Below are 21,659 nucleotides of genomic sequence, written 5' to 3'. Positions count from 1 at the left end.
CGAAAATGGGTTTCTTCCCCTTCCACATCCAGGCACGCTGTACACTTATTTGAAGAATCTAAAAGCATAATTTGGATTTTCCAAGAATTTGTTCAATATATTGAGGGAAATCATCCTAGGTCTGCCTGAAAGGTAACTTCGAGGTATGCTTTCACTAATTAAGGTTTAAACTGGTAACTAATTTGCATTTCCGGACACTTCACTCTTTATATTTTCTTCCCTGTCAGGAGTTTTGATGTTTGATGAAATTAGCGTGAGGAAGACGGTTCACCTACGGGAAAGTGACTTGAGGCTTCTGAGTAAAGTTGATTGAGTTAAACGTTGAGTTAAATGTTGAGTTAAACATAGTTAAACGGTTCCGAGTAATGTAGCTCTGTCACACCTTTGCAAAATAAAAAGAAATGTGTAATTTTTTCTTTAAAATTGTTTTCCTGTTCTCATGAATAAAACTATTGTCCCCACGTTCTTCATCTCTGACGTTGGAAACGGTTCTGACTTAGTTTACCTTAATAATGATGATCTCGGCCATGAAGAAGAATTACTTGATTGTATTAATAAATTATCAGTAACAGTTGCAATAAAAGCCGGAATGAAAGCAGAATGAAAATTACAAAATACTATATGAGCAACGTTAATGGCAGGTGTGGCACGAAGGTGCTGGCAGTAAAAAAAGCAAGAATTTTATGAAACAGCAGTCGGTCATCATTGCTCATTCCGGAATTGGCATCACTGCATCATTCCTACTGATTGTAGTTACGAAGAAAATAAATTGAATAAAAGGGAAATAAATGTTTACAAGTAAGCGTCTATATAGTAAATAACAGACAGGCGTGGTCTCGAGTTGTAACCATTGCACTTTCGAGAGGCATTAAGGCCAGTCCGAGTGTTTAAAGTGCCTTGGATCGGCTGCAGTAATTTCCACTAAATGCTTTAGGAAGAAAATGTTAGTCAACATTGTATTTTGCATAGCACAAATAACTTTTATTATTGCCTTCGAAATTCTCGTTCTAAAGCTAGATTTAATACTAAGCCCCCTTAATCATCGTTTACGCAAATTTCCTTCAAGTAGTGCGAGCACTTCCACCACATATATACCTGTCTCCACGCGAGCTAGCATAGCCAGGGGCGCCAGTGCCCATTGCCGTTGAATTTTTGCGCACTGCGCCTCGTACCTTGAACGGAAAACGGACGCGCCAGCCCCGCTCCATCGGACCGGCAGGTGAGCATATCTGTCTCTTAAATACTAGCCAGTACATACGATGCTGGCGCCTGTCTTATTTTTTTTTTTTTGTAATAGGGACTCGTATTCCGCGAGTGAGGCCCGCTGGCTTGCTGCGCAATCGGTTGCGCGCGAGTTTGCTGAGTGTTACCGGCCTCGCCGGCCGCCAGTGCGCTGATAAACAGTTTTATTTTTTTTTGTGCCTTCGTCTACCCGGACACATATCCTTTTCATACTAGTATTACTCCGGAGATATATTTATTTGCCTTTTTCAGTTCCGTCGTAGGCCGCAGAGCACCAGCGCCGGATTCACTCCGATGCCCCCAGAATGGCGAGGGCACCCCTAGCAACCACTCTTGTCCCTATATCGAACTTTCGAGGGAGTGTCATGACCAGTAAAAGTATTGAGGGAGTCTGGTGTTACACACGAGCTATACGTGTCATAAATGTGTCTCGTATGAGCTAATATGGGCAGCATATGAGTTAAATGTGTCACGTTATGTGAATCCTACCTACACATATATGGGCGTAGGCCATATATGGTCATATATGGCCACACGAGGTAATATGTGTCAAGGTATGTGCTTGATATGAACACATACGAGGTCATATGTGTCAAGTTACGTGACTCGTATGAACACCTATAATGTTCATACGACGTCATATGTGTCAGAAATGTGTCTTGTATGTACTCAAGGGATATATGTGTCGAGAAACGTGCCTCGTCAAAACACGTGTTTCATACGAAATCATATGTGTCAGGGATGTGCCTCGTATGAACTCATATGGGCGCAATACGAGCTCATACGCGTTGCGAATATCTCAGGTGAACACATATGTCACGGGTGAACATGTCTCGGGTGAACGCACGTACGCGGCACTCGTCTGCAGACAGGAGCTCCGATGTGCATCTCGTCAGCCTACATCTATCTCCTGGAAACATTGTCGTTCCTGAATGCCTCGTTTACAGTCGTGCCGCGTGCTTCGTGAAACGAGCGGAAATGTAGCGACCAAAAAGCAAATAACAAATGCGAACCACAGCATAAAAATGACAGAAGAATACGCTTGGCCTGTTTCACTCAACGTTCTCCTTGTTTCTCGGTTTGTGCCCTCTATCTTGCTCTGAACACCAGTTACGCAAGCTGCCTGCCGTTCGGCGTTTTCATTGCGTTTGGATACACGTTTAGTTGGCACGTAAATATGGCATTCCCTGCTTTGTTGAGCCACTTTAAAGCTACGCAATGAATAACTGGAGTATTTGCTTGGAAGAGCTCCGGGTCTCCGGATATAGCAAAAAATACTAGCGCACTAAAAAAAACGTGCTTCAGTGCTTAAAAAGCACTGAATTAGCAGAGAACAGCAAGATTCACAGTCCAAGTGAAAGACGAGCTCTCTAGTTCCGTTCCTTAAACCAGGCAAATAACCATTTATCTCTCGTCTTACACTACAGTTGCAAAATAACGGAAAGGACAGTATCAATTTCATCACACAAAAATAACAAAGCAGTTCCGTGTGGCAGTCATAGAGTAGTGCTTAGTGTAGGGCGCTGCTCATGGAGAGGATGTTGGTTTGAATCCTGTTGGGCGTGGTATTTTTTTGCGCCCCGTCATTTTTTTAAATTGCTAAATTGTATGGCAGCTATTTTATGGTTCCCATCTTTTAAGACTAAGTTCCAGCCCAGCGTTTCTCTGTCCCAAAAGATTTACATACGAGACACATATGACACGTTTGAGATACGGGCACCTATCGCATATGTCTGCACGTAGGACCTATTCCATAATCTCGTATGGTCTAGACACATATGACGCATATATACGAGATTTTTCGAAAGGGTGTCCGCCCCTCGCCCATTTCCAGCACTCTCATTGACGCTTAGAGGAGTACTGTACTGGTTTTGCTATAGCCATACTACGGGCCCTTTCACTGTGGTTTACTGCGCTAATAATGTCGTCCCGTGCGAGCCATCGCTGTAAAAACTCTGACCTCCACTGTGACTGTTCTTTTATAAATTGCTGTATGATAAATTTATTTTCAGAACATAATGACGGGAGCATTGCGGCAGGCTGGAATCGAAAGCTACCCTGCGTAGCTATGGGAACCTTGAGCGACAATGAGTATTTAATGTACCAAGCATGCATTCCCTGCAAAACGCTCATTGTGTTCGTGTGTTCCCCGCAGCCTCGAATTCGTTACACTTAAAGAGGGAAAGGGGTGCGCCAAAACAGATCTTTCTCGATCTCTAGTTTTCTCCGGTGAAGGATGAGAAATCTAGGAGCTTTTCCCTTGAAGAGAACGGACATTGCCTACCAAAGACCGTTTGTCGCTGGTATACCAGAAGCGCCCTGAAGCAGCCCTGTATACTCTGGAGGCAGCTTACTGCAATCTGCAATGAGCGCGTAAATGGGAGCAGCATGTAGAAATTGATTATTCATTGCTCTGTACGCTGCGTTCACAGCTGTGAGAGAAGTGATTGATGATTTATGGTAATCAAGCTTCTTGCCTTGATTTTTACGATCATGAAGTTTATTCTGTAAAAGCGCTGTAGGTGTTACTATTTTCACCAGTTTCAATAAGAGGAGCCAGCTGTAAAAGCTTTTTTTGTGCATTTTTCGCGCAGGAAGAGGCCACTACTCTTTTAACGATTTATTCAACGTCTGTGTTAAATATCGTTGGAGGTGTTGTAGTTTCAGCGGAAAGTGCTGTAAGCATTCTTTTCAATGCCTTGTTCTAGCTCAACTCTGCCATGGTGGCTGTAGCAGTAGTTGGGCGTTAGTGGCGAAGCGGTGGCTCCTGTAGTTCGGACCATAATGCGCCAACAACTCTCAAGAAAATTAGTGTTCATCTGTTCATACTGATGTTCGTGTTAATCATCTGTTCATATTCCTACCCTGTTATACACAGTTAAAGGAATCACTCGTGAGTAACACAGTCCTCACGTGTTGCCTTTGCTCTTCGTACTGTCGCGAAGAGGATCAATAACGTTTTCTGGACAAGGCCTTTCGTCCAAACACGATTTAGATATGAACTGCAAGTAGAATCATACTCAGAAAACAAAAGCAAACAATTTTTTTTTGTTTATTACAATTTTCTCTATAGTGTACGCCTTCACCTGCATGACCTGCCTCGGAAACGAAGTTCAGCAGGAATGTGGCCTAAGAGGGCTTCGATATGTGAGAGAAGCTTAATTGATGTTCCAGATACTGGAGTCCGCCGGCTCAGAAGGGAGTGCCGTGCTTCTTATAACCGATGGTGAAGAAAACAGGCCTCCTTTCCTGGCCAGTGTGCTGCCGGCACTGGTGAGCGCCAGGGTAACGCTTTACGCTTTGGCTGTGACGGCCGAGGCACAAGCCACTCTAGATAAGGTGGCGCAGGACACCGGTGGACGGGCATTCACGGCTGCCGGCTCAGATGACGTGGTCACCAGCATCCTGGAAGCGTTATCCTCGGCCGCCGCTGAGCAACTCGACGAGGAAGCACGCCCAATTACGGTGAGCACAACAGCACGTGTCGGTCGAATGTCCTCCTTCGTCTGATACTACCAGATTCTACTTGTCAAATTCTCCTCTTGCCGAAGGGTCCTTTTGAATTTTTTCTCTTCCATTTGCTCGCTTATTACCGATGTATCTACGGCCAACTCAACGATGCCCTTGGGCTCTCCCTCATACCCCCTCCTTTCCCTCACTTGCCTCACTTTTCTCACGCCACTTTTACGCGGCCGCTTCGGACAAGTCTCAACTCAAAGTCCTTAAATAAATCTACTTTTCGAGGCTCCCCGCCGTTAAAGTAAGCACTGGCCGCTTTCACGCCATTTTAAACCAGCCAGTAATCGCCACGGGTCAGGTTCGCCGGCCTTTGGTGCCACTGAACCCTTTCTCTCCTTTCCCGAGTCTTTCTTTTCTTTCTATTTTTTCTCCTCAGCCATTTTGCCTATCAGATTTCGCTCTTTCCAAGAAACAAAACGTTAACAGCACACCGTACGTGTCTTCTGTTTCCTGTCCTGCCTGCGCGCTATTTTCTGCCATGCTTCCTTTTAACCAACCAGCCCAACTTCAGACTACTCTCAAAATATAATGATGTTTGTGCTTGCATGTCCTTACCGTGCGTACAACATATGGCAGTCGTTCTTGATAAAGTTATATAACTGGGGCCAAAAATATTAGTCCCATCTTTATCCACCCACTGAGGGCTTTTTGTGAATATGCAACAGCAGCAGTAACAGCTTATTCCTTGTGGTGGCTTCGTCACAAATGGGGGTAATCTGCGTAGGTCATTACGTAAGACAGAATTCAATGGCTGGATCTTGCGTACTGTGACTACTGTGTTTGAAATGCATTTTAGTAGGCAAGACCGCACTTGAAGCTTTTTGCGTTTTTGTATGTTGCAATGCATCAACAGATTGCTCTTGCCTTCGAAGAAATGACAACGGACACGTTGAAAATTTTTGCAGATTGCTCGGCCATCAAACAGTATCGTAAAAAGTCATCTCCTCCTTACATATTCTCTACTGGCTTATCTTAATATCTTTTTGCCTGATAGCGTAACTTTTAAGTTCGGCGCCAGATAAAACCCTATTCTCTGCAATAACTGATACGTCTATTCTAGTTACCGGTATTAACGCGCAAATTGTATTCTGCTTCATTTTCGCGCATTCACGCGTACAGGTGGTCAGCGAGTGGGTGAACAGTACCCGCATTGAGGTGCCCCTCGACGAGGAGCTGGGTCGGAATACGCAATTCGTGAGCTCTGCGCGGAGCCTGGAAGCGGTCAGTCCATCTGGAGAACGTTTTGTTGGCACCTACGACACCGGACTTCGAAGAAGCAAGCTTGTGTTCGACAAAGCGTGGGTGAGACCGCATCTTGACGCAGACTTCAGTACATTTCCTGCACTCCAATTTGTACATAGAACGCTGAGGAAATTGGTTCGTCTAATAGTAAAAAAATTGACCGGACTTTCACATTCTAATGCGATTTTCAGTGATATTTTGTTTATATGCACAATGTTGATATTGGGCGGAATGTTTACTAACTCTGGGTGGTGGTGTGGGATATTTGTTGAGTTCTTAACGCTACACTCGCATTAGCGCCTCGGGTAATGTGCAATGAATGTGTTTTGCTGAGAATGTAGCATTGCCAGGCAATAGAAGCCAGTCACGGAGTAGGTGGATACGGAGTCAGGGCTGTCGCGCGTCACGCGTGCGACAGTACGTCACATTGGGACAAGCACGGTCGCTCAACCAGCCATTTAAGGGGGGTGTCCAGCTAAGAGGAGCATCACAGAAAGTGGCTGAGGTGACAGCAAGAGGGGGCATAGCGCCGAAGACGACAACGACATGACTTCAACTTCCACATGACTCTGCCATATATTGCAATCGCTGCCGAAAAAATGCGGGTGACACTTACGTAAATTCTGTGAGAAACGTATGCATGCTACTCTGTAATCGGTGGGCATTGTCACCGTTGTATGTGGGGTAGTGAAGGGTCTCTGCAACTTGAATGTATCAAAACCTTTCTCACACGATTTTTGAAGACTGGCGCAAGCACCAGGTGTTGTTAATGTTCGACGTAATTCTCCTGCTTTGAACGAACACTGTACGCAAAAAGAGTATAAAGTGCGCAACTGCACTCAGTGCAAGCTGTGAGGAATCTTTAAAGCTTGTTAGCAATATACTGCAAGGTATGAGGGCGAGACGACGGTTTCCACACACGTGCTGTCCCGACACGCTGCCAAGCTAACCATACAGGACTGGGAGCTACGGCCTCGCGTTCGTAGCTTCCTTAGCGACGGGTGCATGAAGAAGTATGACTGGCTATGTAACATTAACTCGTAATCCAGTCGACATTAATAAACCGAATAGAGAGAGGAGCGTTGCCAAATTTTGTAGGCAAGCTGAAACTGAGTATATGCAAGCTTTCACATATTTTCTGTCTTCTTCTGTTGAAAAAAAAGTTGCAAGTTTTATTTCCTAACGGAATTACTGAATTCACCCTTTGTCCCCAAAAATAAAAAGTATGGAATGCAACACTAGAGTCCTGGCTACAGTAATGCCTGTCGCCCAATAAATGTGCAAAAAAGTAGCAGGGAAGTACCTACATTCTATTTTCAACTCAAAGGAAATATGCATAGCAGCACGGAACAGAAAAAGGAAAAGGCCATGAAGGTGTCACTTACCACGAGCGAAATTAAGTTGTAGTGAGAATCGAGTGTTCGAGCTTTTTTTATTACATGAATGAAGGGAATAGTTTTGCTCGAAAATATGGATCATGGCTGAGGTAACAATGAATACCATAAAAACAATGCTGCATCTGCGCTATCCACTGGACACAAGCGACAGAAATGAGACACGTACAAAGGGACGAGCTCCGAAAGGACACTATAAGTAGGGTTCGGCTCATGATCTAGAGAGAGGTACCGAGTATGTGTTAATTCATCAATGCTGCATTGCCGTAGCCGGGATATAACACTGATTACGTACTAATTTTCCCAAGAAAGCGTGTCGGGCAGTCGTAATGAAGGCTTCTTGTAGAAGTTCATTTTGCACTGTGCTCGCAGGAAATTTCGCAAAAAAAAATTTAGCGCAGAAACGAAGACAGCGGCATGCTGACACATTAACATAAAGTGCAACAGATATCAGAGTCTTAAAGTAGACCTTTCTTCTTTAGCCCGTACCACGCTCCCACACACTACGAGCTCGCAAAACATCTACGTCATATTAACTTATTCAGAAACCTTCACGGTACGAAAAATGGTAATGGAGTACCGTGCGTGGTAACGATAGCGACAAGTGGAAGCAAATCAATAAGCATCAGTAAGCTGCGATGTTGAATTGAATTGAATGAAATTTTATTTCTAAACATTTACACAGAGCATGTTTCAAACAAAATCTGGATACCATTGCATTCACTGCAGCGCTTTGAATAACCTTCCCACCATTTGCGAGTAACTTCTCTTCTCCAAGCCCTATGCATTGAAGGTATTGATCGCTTTGTCTCTAGGGCTTTCTCTGACTTCCTCCGGGGTTCCTCTTGCGGAACTACCACTGGAGAAACGATACAGCATGGTCCCGATTAGAGAAAGCGCAGGAAAGGGCACGCCATAATACTCGTTGGCTGATTTAGGGTCCTTCCAAAAGATTCTCCAAAAATGTCCAAGTCTCTTAATGTGCCCATTACAGGTGGAACATTATGACGCCCTCTGCCTTGCAGACGGGACGCTGGACTCTGCAGCTGTCGGAGCCGGGACGTGTGTCCGTCACTTCGGAACCAACGCGCGCCGCCCGTGCGATCCGACTGCGGGCCTTCCTCGCCGACAGTGTGCTGGAGAGGGCCGCCCCACACTTGCCTCCGGCAGTGGTGCATGCCGAGCTTCTGCGCGGAGCCACGCCTGTGCCGGATGCCCACGTCACGGCATCGGTGCGTACGCCCCGGGGCAGAGAAGTGAGGTTGCTTCTAAGGGACGACGGCGCCGGTGAGTAGCACTGATGTCCTATGTGTTCGGATATGCTGCCACCGTCAAGCTCTCGATCAGTAACAGTCATGTCACAGAAGTCACCAGTTTGTAATGATCGCAGCTGCAGAGGCAAAACGCTACTAGGAATTCAGGGCAGCGTTCCGATTCGCTTGTTGCTACTATATAGTGCATACCAAAAAGCTAACGTCTGTATTATTTCTTCAAAACAAAGACGGCGGAAACAAAAGTTAGATCGGAGAACCTCTTTATTTGTGCAGTGTTGCGTCGAAATGCTCGGATACAGTGTGATTGGTACTTGGGTGCGGATGCGTTCGTTTATTCCCCTCTAAGGTGAGACGTTGTAATCGCGTGGTAAAAATGAAATATCGCGAAATTCATATATGTTAACAATATGGCATCAAACAGTAGAAAGCACAGTCCCTCGTCAAGGTGAATGTGCTGTAAAATATCAAATAGCGCTGTAGATGCTTCAAAAATTAATTTTTTTTGTCGCTGAAAAGGGTTCAGGTTTTGTACCTAAAGACACCCATCGCTTCAGATCTGAATAGTTTTAAAACGCTAAGCTAACTTATCAATTCGGTGTTGCCTTTGGCGCGTGGTAGACCACCTTGAACCGTAATCCGGCATTGTATCCCGCCGTTATTTTTTGCTATTAATTACGCCAGAAACAAAAAACATGACTTCTTCTATTTAAAAATTGCTTATTTTGGTAGTTAACGTCCGGGAGCATGGACTATAAGGGGCGCCCAGTAAAGGACGTCATATTAGTTTAGACAGCTTATGGTTCTTTAATTATGTGAGTATCGCACAGCACAAGGGCACCTTTTACCATTTTGTCACACTCAAAATGCGGATTCAATTTTACTTCAATTTTAAGCTAATAAATAACCCAGAGTGTAGTTCGGTTAGCAATACATTGGAAGGACGTTCGCTAGAACAGATTAGCGAGTAAAATTTTCTCGAAGTTTGGCTCAGCCATGACTACTCATGGAACACTCATGATTATCAACTGAAATCAAGCCTGTCTCTCACCTTCGGCTGCATATATAAAGTACAACATCTAATCATCATCATCATCATAAGCCTTACTACACCGACTGCAGGGCAGGGGCCTCTCCCATGACTCTCCAATTAACCCTGTCCTTTGCTAGCTGTGCCCACCCTGTGCCTACAAACTTCCTAATATCATCCACCCACCTAACCTTCTGCCGCCCCTGCTACGCTTGCTTTCTCTTGGAATCCAATCCGTTACCCTTAGGGACCAGCGGTTATCTTGCCTTCGCACTGCATCCCCTGCCCAAGCCCATTTCTTCCTCTTGATTTCGACTAGGCTGTCATTAACACGCGTTTGTTCCTTCACCCACTCTGCCCGCTTGCTGTCTCTTAAAGTTACACATATCATTTTTCTTTCCATGGCTCGCTGCATTGTCCTTAACTTAAGCTGAACCCTTTACGTTAGCCTCCACGTTTCTGACCCGTAGGTCAGTAAGGTACAACTGTTATGCAATTTTCTCTTGAGGGATATTGGTAAACTGCCATTCACGATCTGAGAAAACCTGCGATATGTGCTCCACCCCATTCATATCCTTCTAGTTATTTCGCTCTCATGATCCAGATCACCTGTCTTTACCTGCCCAAAGAAATCCTCTACCACTTCCAGCACCTTGCTGCAAATTGTGAACTGCTGTTTTCTTGCTAGACTGTTGAATATTATTTTGGTTTTCTGCATGTTTAGTTTTACACCCACCGTGTATACGTCAATGCTTAAATTAAGCACTGTGAGTTTACTACAGAATAAGCTATTGTGCCCTTATTTAAGGAACGACAACAAACTCTGATTTTACAAAATTAATCTGCTACAGATGCAAATATTACGCATACTGGAAGACTATAAATGAACTAAGCATTATTTGAGAGCGCAAGCAATGTTTGTCAAATATATTACGTTTAAGGCTAACCTGCAGTATTTCCTTAAGTTATTGCACTGGTTCCATAGATATAGGCTGCACAGTTTCTCAGGACATAGTTCAAGTTCACACAGCATTCGAAACCCAAAACTAAAAACGTTACAAGTTAGAACTGAACACGGAACGTAAGCATTACCGTTTCACATAACTCATGCTTTGAAGAGAAATATACGCTTACAGAATTCAATTAAGGTGTACAATCTTTTAAGATATGCTGTGAAAAGTTTCTCGCGAATAGCAGTACTAAATTTTCATTATTGTAATAATCCAAAAAGTGTATCCTGTGTTCTCTCTTAAGTTGCTGTCGTCATTTCATACAAACTGTGATCTGATCTACTGCCTTGGCTTCGCGATGACTGTCATGGTTGCGCCTGATGGCGTAGAAACTGCTGATTTAAAACTAGTGTGTTGGTCAGGCATACATTTAATGTTGTGGACACTATGTTCCCGGTGTACCATTCAATGTTTGTTTTGATTTGTACCTATCATGTCATTGTATGGAAAGTCAAACTGTTTATAATGAAATCTTATTCTGACAGAAATTTGTGTATTTTCTTGTTAAATGCCATTGTCTGGTCCTAGATCGACTGCATGACGAAACTTTGATATGCTATTTTTGTTTTATATATATTGTGCAAGGGGGCCATGGCCTTGTCGAGTGCTCTGTCGCCTTCGGCCTCGGCCCCCTCTTGGACTGCCCGGAGGCCTGTGTGCCGTGCCGGAGAGGGCAGGTAGAGGGACCGACTGAAACAATAGTTATTCTGAACCGAAATGAACAAAGAAAGAAAGAGAGGAAGAAAGGAAGAAAGAAAGAAAGAGAAAGAAAGGAGGAAGGAAATAAAGAAAGAAAGGAAGTAAGAAGGAAAGAAAGAAAGAAATGAAGGAAGGAAGGAAGAAAGAAATTAAGAACGAAAGAAGGAAGGAAAGAAAGACAGGTAGAAAGAAGGAATGTATGAAAGGAAGAATGAATGAAAGAAAGAAAGGAAGAAAGAAATATAGAAAGAAACAAAGAAAGCGAGTTTCTATCTAGTATAGTCGGGACCACTTAAAGTGAACCTAACTGTCGTGCAGATTGTGTTTGCTGTATCGAAGTTTGTAGTAACTGGGCCTCTCGTTTTACTGCTATAAACACGAAGTCCAACAAACCTGGCGCTTATTTCTTGCAAAAGTTCGTTTTGCCCGTGCACGAGTGCCAACAATTAAGATGCTTTAGGAACAGGATATAACTAATCACCGTTTAGGTGTTCACAACTACTTGGTGCAGGTCGGTCATCATCATTAGATCCTCGGCTCTAAGGCAGTACTCGTACTTCGAGTACAACGGCTTCGTGAGTATAGGCCTTTGCGAGGGCCGGGCCATTATCAGCACTAGCGCATTCATCTCAGGCGAAACCATAACCGGGCATCTGTGGATCAACAACGCTTTGCTAAAAATTTACGAGTCTAATCTCAGTTGTTTCTTTACACATAAACCATCTATTAAGGAAGCAATTATTGATGCACTCCGCAGTAAGTACCCATCCAAATCGCCCTAACAATTTACGCAGCGTCGAATATCCGCTTCGGAACGTTGTCATCTGGCGTGTTCATTGCTCTGAGCATGAGGTGGATGATGCGCAGATATAGAAAATCTAGAGCTTATGATTGACCCAGATGTTCAATGGCTAGATTTTGTACTTGTCATTTGGCGGCGAAAAGAACGTTTTTACCACTGCCTGGGAAGGTAACACATGTTACATTGCAAAGTTGTCAAGCGCAAGTTGGAGCTAGTATTTTTTTCGCTCTGTCACCGTCGAACTCAGCAATACTTGTTCTTGGGTTAGTTCGTTTGAATCCGTGCTTGCAGAACGCAGCGCACAAAAACGAAGCACAAGAACAAGAGCGACGACAGGAAGGAGCGCGGAGCGATCAGCGCTCCGTCCTGTCGTCCGTCGTTCTTGTTCTTGTGCTTCGTTTTTGTGAGCTGAGTCCTGCAAGCATGGAACTCCACAAGCCACCCAGCCAGCAATTCTTGCGCGATACCTATCGTGCCGATGAAGCTTGTACTTGGTTGCACGCTTGTGGCATAAGAACAAAAATCACACTTTATCCGGGCCTTTGTGTTCGGCCGATAAAACATGAAAACATATAGCTCCCGAAGCATTGCAATGTGCGAGACTTGCCGATAACAAAGAGCCGCCGCCGGTCGCTGCCGTTGATCCTCGTGCACAGCAGAATGTTAACGTCAAAGCATGCCGCGTCTTTCGTCAGTGCAGGTGTCGTCGTTCAGGGCATACGCTTTATACTGTAGCATGTGCTAAAGCTTTGCCGTTTTATAATTTCTTTTTTCTTTCCCCACGTTCATTCCGGGGCAGTGTCACAAACGCCCGGAGAAGCTGTTACAAATAAGAGCGATTGTTTCAGCTTCAGGTCCTCAGTATACGGCACCTCCTTGTTCGTTCTAACCTGATTACACCTTCACGGCTTCTTATTGTGTGCGAGACGCAGTCCCATTGCCCTAATGCGTATTTTGAGCATCTAGACCTGCGCCCCCTGAGGGAAACGAAACTTCTCGGCCACTGGTCGCGGCGTTTGTCGGCGGTGAAGGCCTGCAGGGCACAGATCCGCTTTTTGAGGACTTCTGTCCGGCACGATAGGCTGTGACTTAACTGAACGCTGTGACTTTGCATAGTGACTTTATTTTCCGGCAACTGTCTTTTTTCCTTCATCCTTCTCTCCCCTCACCCCTTTCCCCCCGTGCAGGGTAGCAAACCCGGCTATTCTTCCGGTTTACCTCGCTGCCTTTCCTCCTTCTCCTCCTTGACGGTATCACAGCCTTTGTTCGTATTACGCGAATGTTAGTTATTACTCCGCCAGAGCGTCTTTGCAGATAGCGTTCCCGATGCATTAAGCTCATATGAGTTGGAACAGATACCGCCAAAATGACGCTCCCAAAAGATCTGACTAAATACGAAAAACTTGGCAGCCCCTCCATGTCGTTTGCCATGTCGTTTGTCTTGACGGCAGACCTCTAGTCCTTGCGTCTTTTTTTCGCTGGTTCTTTTTCCTAGTAGACCTTAGATATGTAGTTGACCGTCCAAAGAGAAGCAGTTGATCATGCGCGCGTGTGCTATAAACGATATTTCGCTGCATGGCATTTCATTTTCACGTCAGTCATGTCGAAAGCAACAGTATCCGAGGAAGCAAACGACCAACAACTATGCAAGGGTGGTCAAACAGGCTAGTTGGTAACTCATATTTGGAAAAACAGCGCACCTTTAGACACGGACAGAGGCAGATATAACGACACAGCGCTGACTTCAACTAGTTCTTTATTGCAGAGTGACACGGAATATATACGAAAAGTTGGCGGGAATACATGGGAAGCAGCTGCTATGTTTGCACGCGACAGAAAGATAACTGAGGAGAAAAGACACGAGGTGATAAAGTGCAACTGGGAGTGTATAAAAGGTAAGGGCTGGTAGAGGATGGCACCGAAAGGCAATAACAGAATGACAAATGACAATGCGATAACAACATGAAAAAATATGAAAAAAATATACATGAAAACAATATGTCCTCGACGTTTTTATTGGATGGGTTCTGATTTCAACCTTTTGTTCTTATTGGCCCTTTTGGCATCGAATTTTCCTCCTGTTTTATGCCCTTTTTGGCTTTTTTTTACTCTTTTAGTTGATTTTAATTGTCTTTGTTTTAATGGCATGGTTTGGACCTTTTAATGCATTTTATCTTCATTGTGCTTGTAATGCCCTTTTGGCTTTTACTATATATTTTTTTTCATATTTTTTCATGTTGTTATCGCATTGTCATTTGTAATTCTGTTATTGCCTTTCGGTGCCATCCTCTACCAGCCCTTACCTTTTATACACTCCCAGTTGCACTTTATCACCTCGTGTCTTTTCTCCTCAGTTATCTTTCTGTCACGTGCAAACATAGGAGCTGCTTCCCATGTATTCCCGCCCACTTTTCGTATATATACTGTGTCACTCTGCAATAAAGAACTAGTTGAAGTCAGCGCTGTGTCGTTATATCTGCCTCTGTCCGTGTCTAAAGGTGCGCTGTTTATCCAAACAACTATGCTCTGTTAAACGATCGGACGCGATGCTGGCGCTAGCCTTTTAACTACTGCTGTATCCAGATGGGTCATTTCTGAGTGAGTGTGCTTCACCGGTTCGACAAACAACCACCGCGCAATTTTTTAAAGACAAAACAGCCTGCTAAAAACCTCCTCAGAGACGTCAAACACATCGCCGTGTTCAGTCATTCTTCGATGTCGGCGCCGGTCCGCCAGTGCGAGATCGGTTAGGAAGGCAGAGCAGAACGTGTGGGTGAAAAATTAGCCTGCAGTAAACCAAAGTAATGCTGAACAATCTAGCAAGGAAACAGCAGTTCACAATTGGTAGCGAAGTGCTGGAAGTGTTAAGGAAATACGTATACGTGGGGCTGGTAGTGACTGCTCATCCGGATCATGAGAACGAAATAATTAGAAAGATAAGAATGAAATAGAGGACATATGACACGTTGTTTCAGATCAAGAACGGCAGTTTACCAATATAACTAATAAGAGAAAAGTATACAACAGCTGCATGTTACCGGTACTCACCTATGGACAGAAACATGGCGTCTAAAGAAAAAAATGGCTGTGGCATGGCTATGGTTCAAACTGGAGTGACGTGATAGGTGAATCTGACCGAGTGTAACTCGCTCAGTCTAGTTGCAAACCAGTCTTTAGTCGCTCCGTTTCGCTGGGCGTTGCTTCTTCATCTTCGTACCACTTGACACGGCGCATGCGCACAGCTGTTGCAGCTGTTGCGCGCCAAGCTGCCGGCAGCAGCAGCTGCTCCGAACCACGTGACCAACGACGTGACCAACGGCGCCGCCACAGAGCTCAAGTGGTGCCACGCTGAAGGGTCGAAGATGCAGCGGAGTGTAGTTATCGCTACAAAAGGTTCACTTTAACTTAAGGGCAATGCAACGAACTATGCAGAGAGAAATGATATGTGTAACGTTAAGAAACCGCACGTGGGTAGATTGGGTGGAGGAACAAACGCGTGTTAATGGCATCATAGTCGAAATCAAGAGGAAGAAATGGGCTTCGGCTGGGTATGTAACGCGAAGGCAAGGTAACCGCTGCTCCTAAATTCTTACGGAGTGGATTCAAGAGAAGGAAAGCGTAGCAGTGGGCAGCAAAAAGGTACATGGGGGGATGAGGTTATCTTTATAGGGATACTGTGGCCGCAGCAAGCAAAGGACAGGGTTAATTGGGCAGACATAGGCGAGGCCCATGACCTGCAGTGGGCGTAGTCCGGATGATGATGTGATAAAGAATTTTGTGTTCGGCAGTTTGCGTGCTAGAGTGGAATGTCGCATCTTCGCTAAGTTTCAACAATCTTAGATTAATTGTCGATTTCAAATAGTTAATACCTTGCAGGTTTACTATAAACTAGGCTTCTAAAGAAACTATCTATTTCTTTGAAGTAGATGCGAACTAAAACCGGATTGTATTTTCTGCCGTATTTATGGCCCTAATGGCACGGGGTCAGCCGCTATATCTACATCGGAGTTTGAAGGTCACTCGAAGTTTCTTGTGAAAGCTGAAGAAGGGCTCATATTTCAAAGTGTGGTTTGAAGCGAGAAGCAGGACCTGGAACCTGAGGATATACAAGTGGTACAGCCGAAAAAGAATTGCAGATTCTTAGACTGAAATTTATGGTGTGCATACTGTATTTCCGCTGCTGCCTAACTGCTTCAGAAAAATTGAAAGTGTTTGTATGTGGCGGTTTCTATCTTTGCACTTTCTGAATCAGCCGCAAACCTTGGGTATAGTGAAGAGTGAACTATGAAAGCGGACGCTTGAAATCGGCAGAAGAGGTGCAGAGGTCCGGTGGCTAGGTGACGGGGGCGGGCGTTCGTTATATAATACAGCGACAGCAAAATCGTCTTGAGGAAATTGTCGTTTATACTGAATACGATGTGCTGTGAAATGTTCGGACAAGAGAAAGCGAGATGTGTAAATTTTACATGAGAGAGACAGAGAATGCGTTTTTATTGTATAACAGAATGCCGTACTGGACTGTGGATGGTGTTGTGAGTCCAGGACTCCAGGAGCTTGCGGCATGGTTTTGGTGATGGCGACTAGCGCCCCCTGGTCTTCCAGGGTGCCGCTGGCCAGCGTCACCTCCGACTGCTCCAGCGGGACGTTGGACAGCTTTTAATGTTTGAGTTTAGATCTGCCTGTCAATGTGATATGTGTGAATGTAGCAATGTCACCACACCTGCGACACGTATCAGTGTAAAATGTTGGATGAATGCGGTGTTGGTGGTAAAGATTGGTGAAAGTGACTATGTGTGTGTCTTAGGTGGTAGAAGTCCACCGGCGAAAGTTGCTTTTGAGGCGGGGGCAAGAGACCTCGATTTAGGCAGAAGGTCTCTAGCTGGATGGGCGGAAAAAGGGGGGTTAACAAGAGGTAGAGGGTACAGTCGGTGTGCGCATCTTACTACATATATTCTGTAGTGAGGGCGTCGTCACTAATATTGACTTCGAGATCTGCATGTCCTGTTACCGTGTTTTGAATTATAGTCGCATTATACAATGCCTAGAAACCATGTACTCTTTGTTTGTTGATGCACAAAGACGCCGGCATGCGGGTTTATCACTTTGTGACGTGAGATGCGACAGGGTTTATCTCTAATGATCACAGACCCATGCAATTTCGTCTATATTGTTCGACTCTTTTGCAGCTGATTTTGACGCCTTATCTCGACGGTTCTTATGCTTAAATTGCGCGCTGCCGAGAGCGGCAGAGATTCTGTTCTCAGCCGACCGCCAAGCACGCTTGCTGCTATCAATACCACAGCGGGCACAAATCTGCGCAATAAGTGGTTTGCTTTATAAGCCTGTCGGTATTCCTGACTGCCAGACTCGTCAGCACTACATTTCAATAACAACAATTCCATCATAGAAGTCATTAAATAATCAAAGTGCCTGCGTGAGAAGGTAGTTCATTACCCTAATCTGTGCGCGGAACTATGGTTCACTTTGTACACTATAGTCTCACTCCCGCAACCTCTGACGCAGGAACTGACATCGCCGCTGGAGACGGAGTGTACAGTGCAGCGTTCGGCGACTTCGAGACGGCCGGTCGCTATGAGGTTCGGGTGCGCACCCGGAACCGTCGCGGTACGTCACATGGTATCCTCTGTAGGTTGCTCATTTATGTGACAAGAGTGGAAGCAATTAGAAAGAAGTTTAAATAGAATGAAACTGACCATGCATGAAAATAAGGAACCAGAAATAAAGAAAAAAGGATACTAAATACCTCAGTGCAGCTGTGTACAACAATAGTGAGAGCAAATAGGGCTTGATAAAAGGTGAGTGTATGCTATACGAGCCAAGAGGAATATTTACTACAGCAATGGGGGCTTGAAGGGTCAACACTACAAGGTTAATGTATTGGTAAAATACATTGAGATTGATAGCCTCGAAAGATGTTTTCGGTGCAGAGCTAAATTTTGGAACGCACCCCAAATTTAGATTCACCAGTACTCGTCATGCTTTCAGTCGACATTAAATATTTACGATGTCGCTAGAAATCAGTTCGAAGTACTCCAATTTGCTGTGTACCCTGGAGAGTGAAATTTGCGCGGGAAACTACGCCTACCTTACAACAAGCTCATTCACGGTGCGCTTCCTTTTCTATACCGCTGCATGCAGAAGCAGATGGCAAGCACGCCAGCTTCTCTCGTTACGCTGACGCTGGCGGTCTTTGGGTGGGCGCCGTGGACGGTGGCCTGGTGTACGCACCTTCCACGGTGAGGGATCTGCGCGTGCTGGGGGCGAGACGTACTGCCCGGGGACGCCTGGTCACCCTCGCCTGGACTGCGCCCGGAGACCAGCTGGACGAGGGCACGTGTGAGTGGTGGCGGCATTCCCTCGCGCAGTTTCTTGCAGCCGTAGATGTCCTGAACTCTTCGTTCAGTTTTGCACCAGTGCCGGCTTCCGCAATCCCACCTACGGCCACCGCCGTTAAAAGCCAATTAATCAGTAGTCTACGAGTGGAGCATCTTGTGCATATCAGACAGATGAGCTAACTACTAGGCCACCGCTACAGTGCTATAGCGCTTCGTCTGGAATATGTAAGCAGCCGTTCCAGGGTATTGCGCTGTTGGCGTCGGCGCCCGCAAGCGCACCACTGGGCACCCATTGTGGAAACGTGGTAGGGTTTTAACATCGTTAAATCTAAAAAAAACGTGCGAGAGCACGTGTTTAGCCAGGCTGGCTCATGGTTTTGCTTTGCCGGACCCAGCACGACCCGGCACCCAAACCAGACGACCCGGCATGCCTGCCGACGACTTTAACACTCAGGTTAAGCTCTGATCGAGGTTAAGCTGATCTGATCTGTTTCCGCCGGAGATGGAAGTTGATGAAGATGATGTGCAATGTACAGCGCTAGAGTGCGTTGCAGTTTAACACGAGGCGTGATCGCCTTCAGCCTTAGCGTAGCCCTCTCATACAGTGGCTCGTGAAGCTGTCTGCTCGCGCTGCCATTGGTTCAGAACGCAATCGCGACAATATTTATTTTATCTTTGCACCCTCAGCGATGCCCCAAGATTCTTGGTTCGGTTTGACCTCGTGAAGTAGGCCTTTCGGGCTAAAATGCAGGTCCCGTGTACGGGGCCCACCGTTATATGTCACTCCTTATACTACTGCATGTTGGCGATCCCAAGGCAGCTAACGCTTTATCATTTCTGTTACAATGTCGTATCTGCCTTATGAATGTTTAGTGCGTTTGTGTTACTCTCAGCACCGTCGCAAAAACCCGTTGTCTGCAGTCGATTTCACATTCCTGGCAGGCCACCCCCTGCCCACAGGTAGTGGGCGACCTATCCAGGCATATACTATATGTGCCAAGTGTTTCAGCGAATGTGAACCAAAATTTATTAAAATAGGCGTTTTCAGGCATGAACGTGGCTTCTGCAGCACAATATTACCTGCGTTTGCTGACATCACAAAACATGTAAATAATGTTAACTAGTTTGCCGCTTAACTAATTTCTGATAACTAACTTTTTAACTATGGCACTTAGGCTACTGCAGTTAGGCTACTGGTTGCAAATAGAGAGCTGTAGCCGGTCGTTAGTAATCGCTATATCACTTGTTAGAATTTCGAAAACGCGATTACTTTCGGCACTGTGGTTCGGCAAAAATTTGGGTTTTTTGAGTAGCTACGTGCAGTGCAAAGGTTGCTTTGCCTGTATGCTTTTCGAAAGCGCATGCATTTTGGCACGATACAGCCATATATTGTTGATCCACAGCGGTGAGGATAATTGCGCTTTCGAAAGGTCTTAAAACTTATTAGTCTATTACTAACGACCCGCTACACGTCTATAAATGAAACCAGTTATACTTTGCAGCTGAATTGAAACTTTTGTACTTCAAAAGTTAATTACCAAAATTTGGTTAAGGGGCTAACTTGCTACCATTATTTAGATGTTTTCTGATGTCCGCCAGCGCAGGTATAACTGTGCCAGAAAAGCCGTCTTTATACCTCGAAATGCCTATTCACCGTCACTGGAGCTCCCTGTGTATACAGGGTGTTTCACCTAAGACTTTATACAACTTTTAAAGATAGGCTTTTTTAGTTATAACAGCGCTTTCTTAGGCGTAGCGTTGTCAACGGTGTAGTAAATCAGAATACAGCTACGACGTGCCAACTAGCAGGCTGCTTAACTAATAGTCATTAGCTAACTTTATAACTATTATCGTTAGGCGCCTTATTGACTAAGCTACGTGTCGCCCACTGTAGTTATTATGCATATCAGTTTTTAGAATTTCGTAAACGCAGTTACTGTCGGCGCTGAGGCCCAACAAAGTTTGTCGACTTCGAGGAGTTACGTGCGCTGGAGAGGTTGCTTTGCCTGCAAGCTTCTTGAAAGCGCATGTATTTTGGTGCAATTTAGGCAGAATTAAATGGGCCAGAGCGCCGAAGGTAAGCGGGTTTTAGAAATTCTAAAAACTGATGGCGGCAATAATTACAGTGGGCTATACTCATAAAGGTTTAAAATTTTAATTATCCAAAATTAGTTACTTATCCGGCTAGTTAGCACGTCTCAGCTGTATTCTGATGTAGTAAACCGCAAACAAAGCTACGCGAAAACAAACCTCTAACTCAAAAAGCCGATTTTAAAAAAAATTGTGTAGTCTTAGGCTATACACCCGATATATACTACATGCGTATACTAAATGGGTGTGTTCAGATGAGAACGGTAATCATGGTGCCGTAGCCTTCTCTTGTTCTCAATAGAAATATATGTAATGGAGAAATTTGTCGACAGAGGAGAATCGCACTTACTTTTGCACAAAACGCTATAGTTTCTTTGGAAAAAGATCATATATCACACAGGGTGGAAAACGTCGCTTTTGCGATTTCTCAAGACCACTAATTTGGGTGCCCGCAGTAAGTAAATAACATTTTGTGCAACCTTAGCATTTTTTCTTGAACGGTATGAGAACTTCATTCTAGGTAGTAGTGCAAAAGTATTTTTTGGCTCCTATATTTTTTCAGCAAAAAAAATCAAAGGTATTGTTCACAAAGTAAGGCATTCCAATAAGGGCAGTCTTTAGTCCAATAAGAGGACAAGGAGGAGCAAGAACATGAAGCTAAAATTTTTTTTCAGTAATAAGCTATCATTTCCACTATCGTCGTACAAGATCTGTGCTTCTGAAACAGTCAGATGATTTATATTTCGGCATCGGAATCATCTGCGAGTCAGAAAATTAGATAAAAAGGCAAATTTCCGCGGGGATTTTAGAAAAAACAAGCTCTTCGCGAATTAAGTTACAATTTCCCTTGAAGGCCTTTAGCATCTGTTAATCTGAGATCAAGAAAAAGATGGTGCATTATAGTGTTAAAATTATAAAAATAAAGCCTTAATTGAGATCATATTTCGTTCAGTTTCCAATACTGAATATTGGCATGCTCTGACAAAAATCCTTCGTAAGGGCT

At 44.7% G+C, this 21,659-nt stretch overlaps 1 protein-coding gene across 1 annotated transcript in view; it reads left to right on the top strand.

Moving 5' to 3' along the window:
• Positions 1 to 21,659, top strand: part of LOC144121793 (calcium-activated chloride channel regulator 4A-like) — a 56,994-nt gene that overhangs the window by 31,764 nt on the left and 3,571 nt on the right. Inside the window, exons 8-12 of the mRNA XM_077655191.1 lie at positions 4,417 to 4,707; positions 5,881 to 6,063; positions 8,423 to 8,684; positions 17,733 to 17,834; positions 18,369 to 18,566. Coding sequence (XP_077511317.1) covers positions 4,417 to 4,707; positions 5,881 to 6,063; positions 8,423 to 8,684; positions 17,733 to 17,834; positions 18,369 to 18,566 — 1,036 coding nt within the window. The remainder of the gene's footprint in view (positions 1 to 4,416; positions 4,708 to 5,880; positions 6,064 to 8,422; positions 8,685 to 17,732; positions 17,835 to 18,368; positions 18,567 to 21,659) is intronic.

The sequence above is a fragment of the Amblyomma americanum genome, chromosome 2 (genome assembly GCF_052857255.1).
Source record: "Amblyomma americanum isolate KBUSLIRL-KWMA chromosome 2, ASM5285725v1, whole genome shotgun sequence".
NCBI lineage: Eukaryota > Metazoa > Arthropoda > Arachnida > Ixodida > Ixodidae > Amblyomma > Amblyomma americanum.
This window is presented reverse-complemented; position numbering and strand designations above follow the sequence as displayed.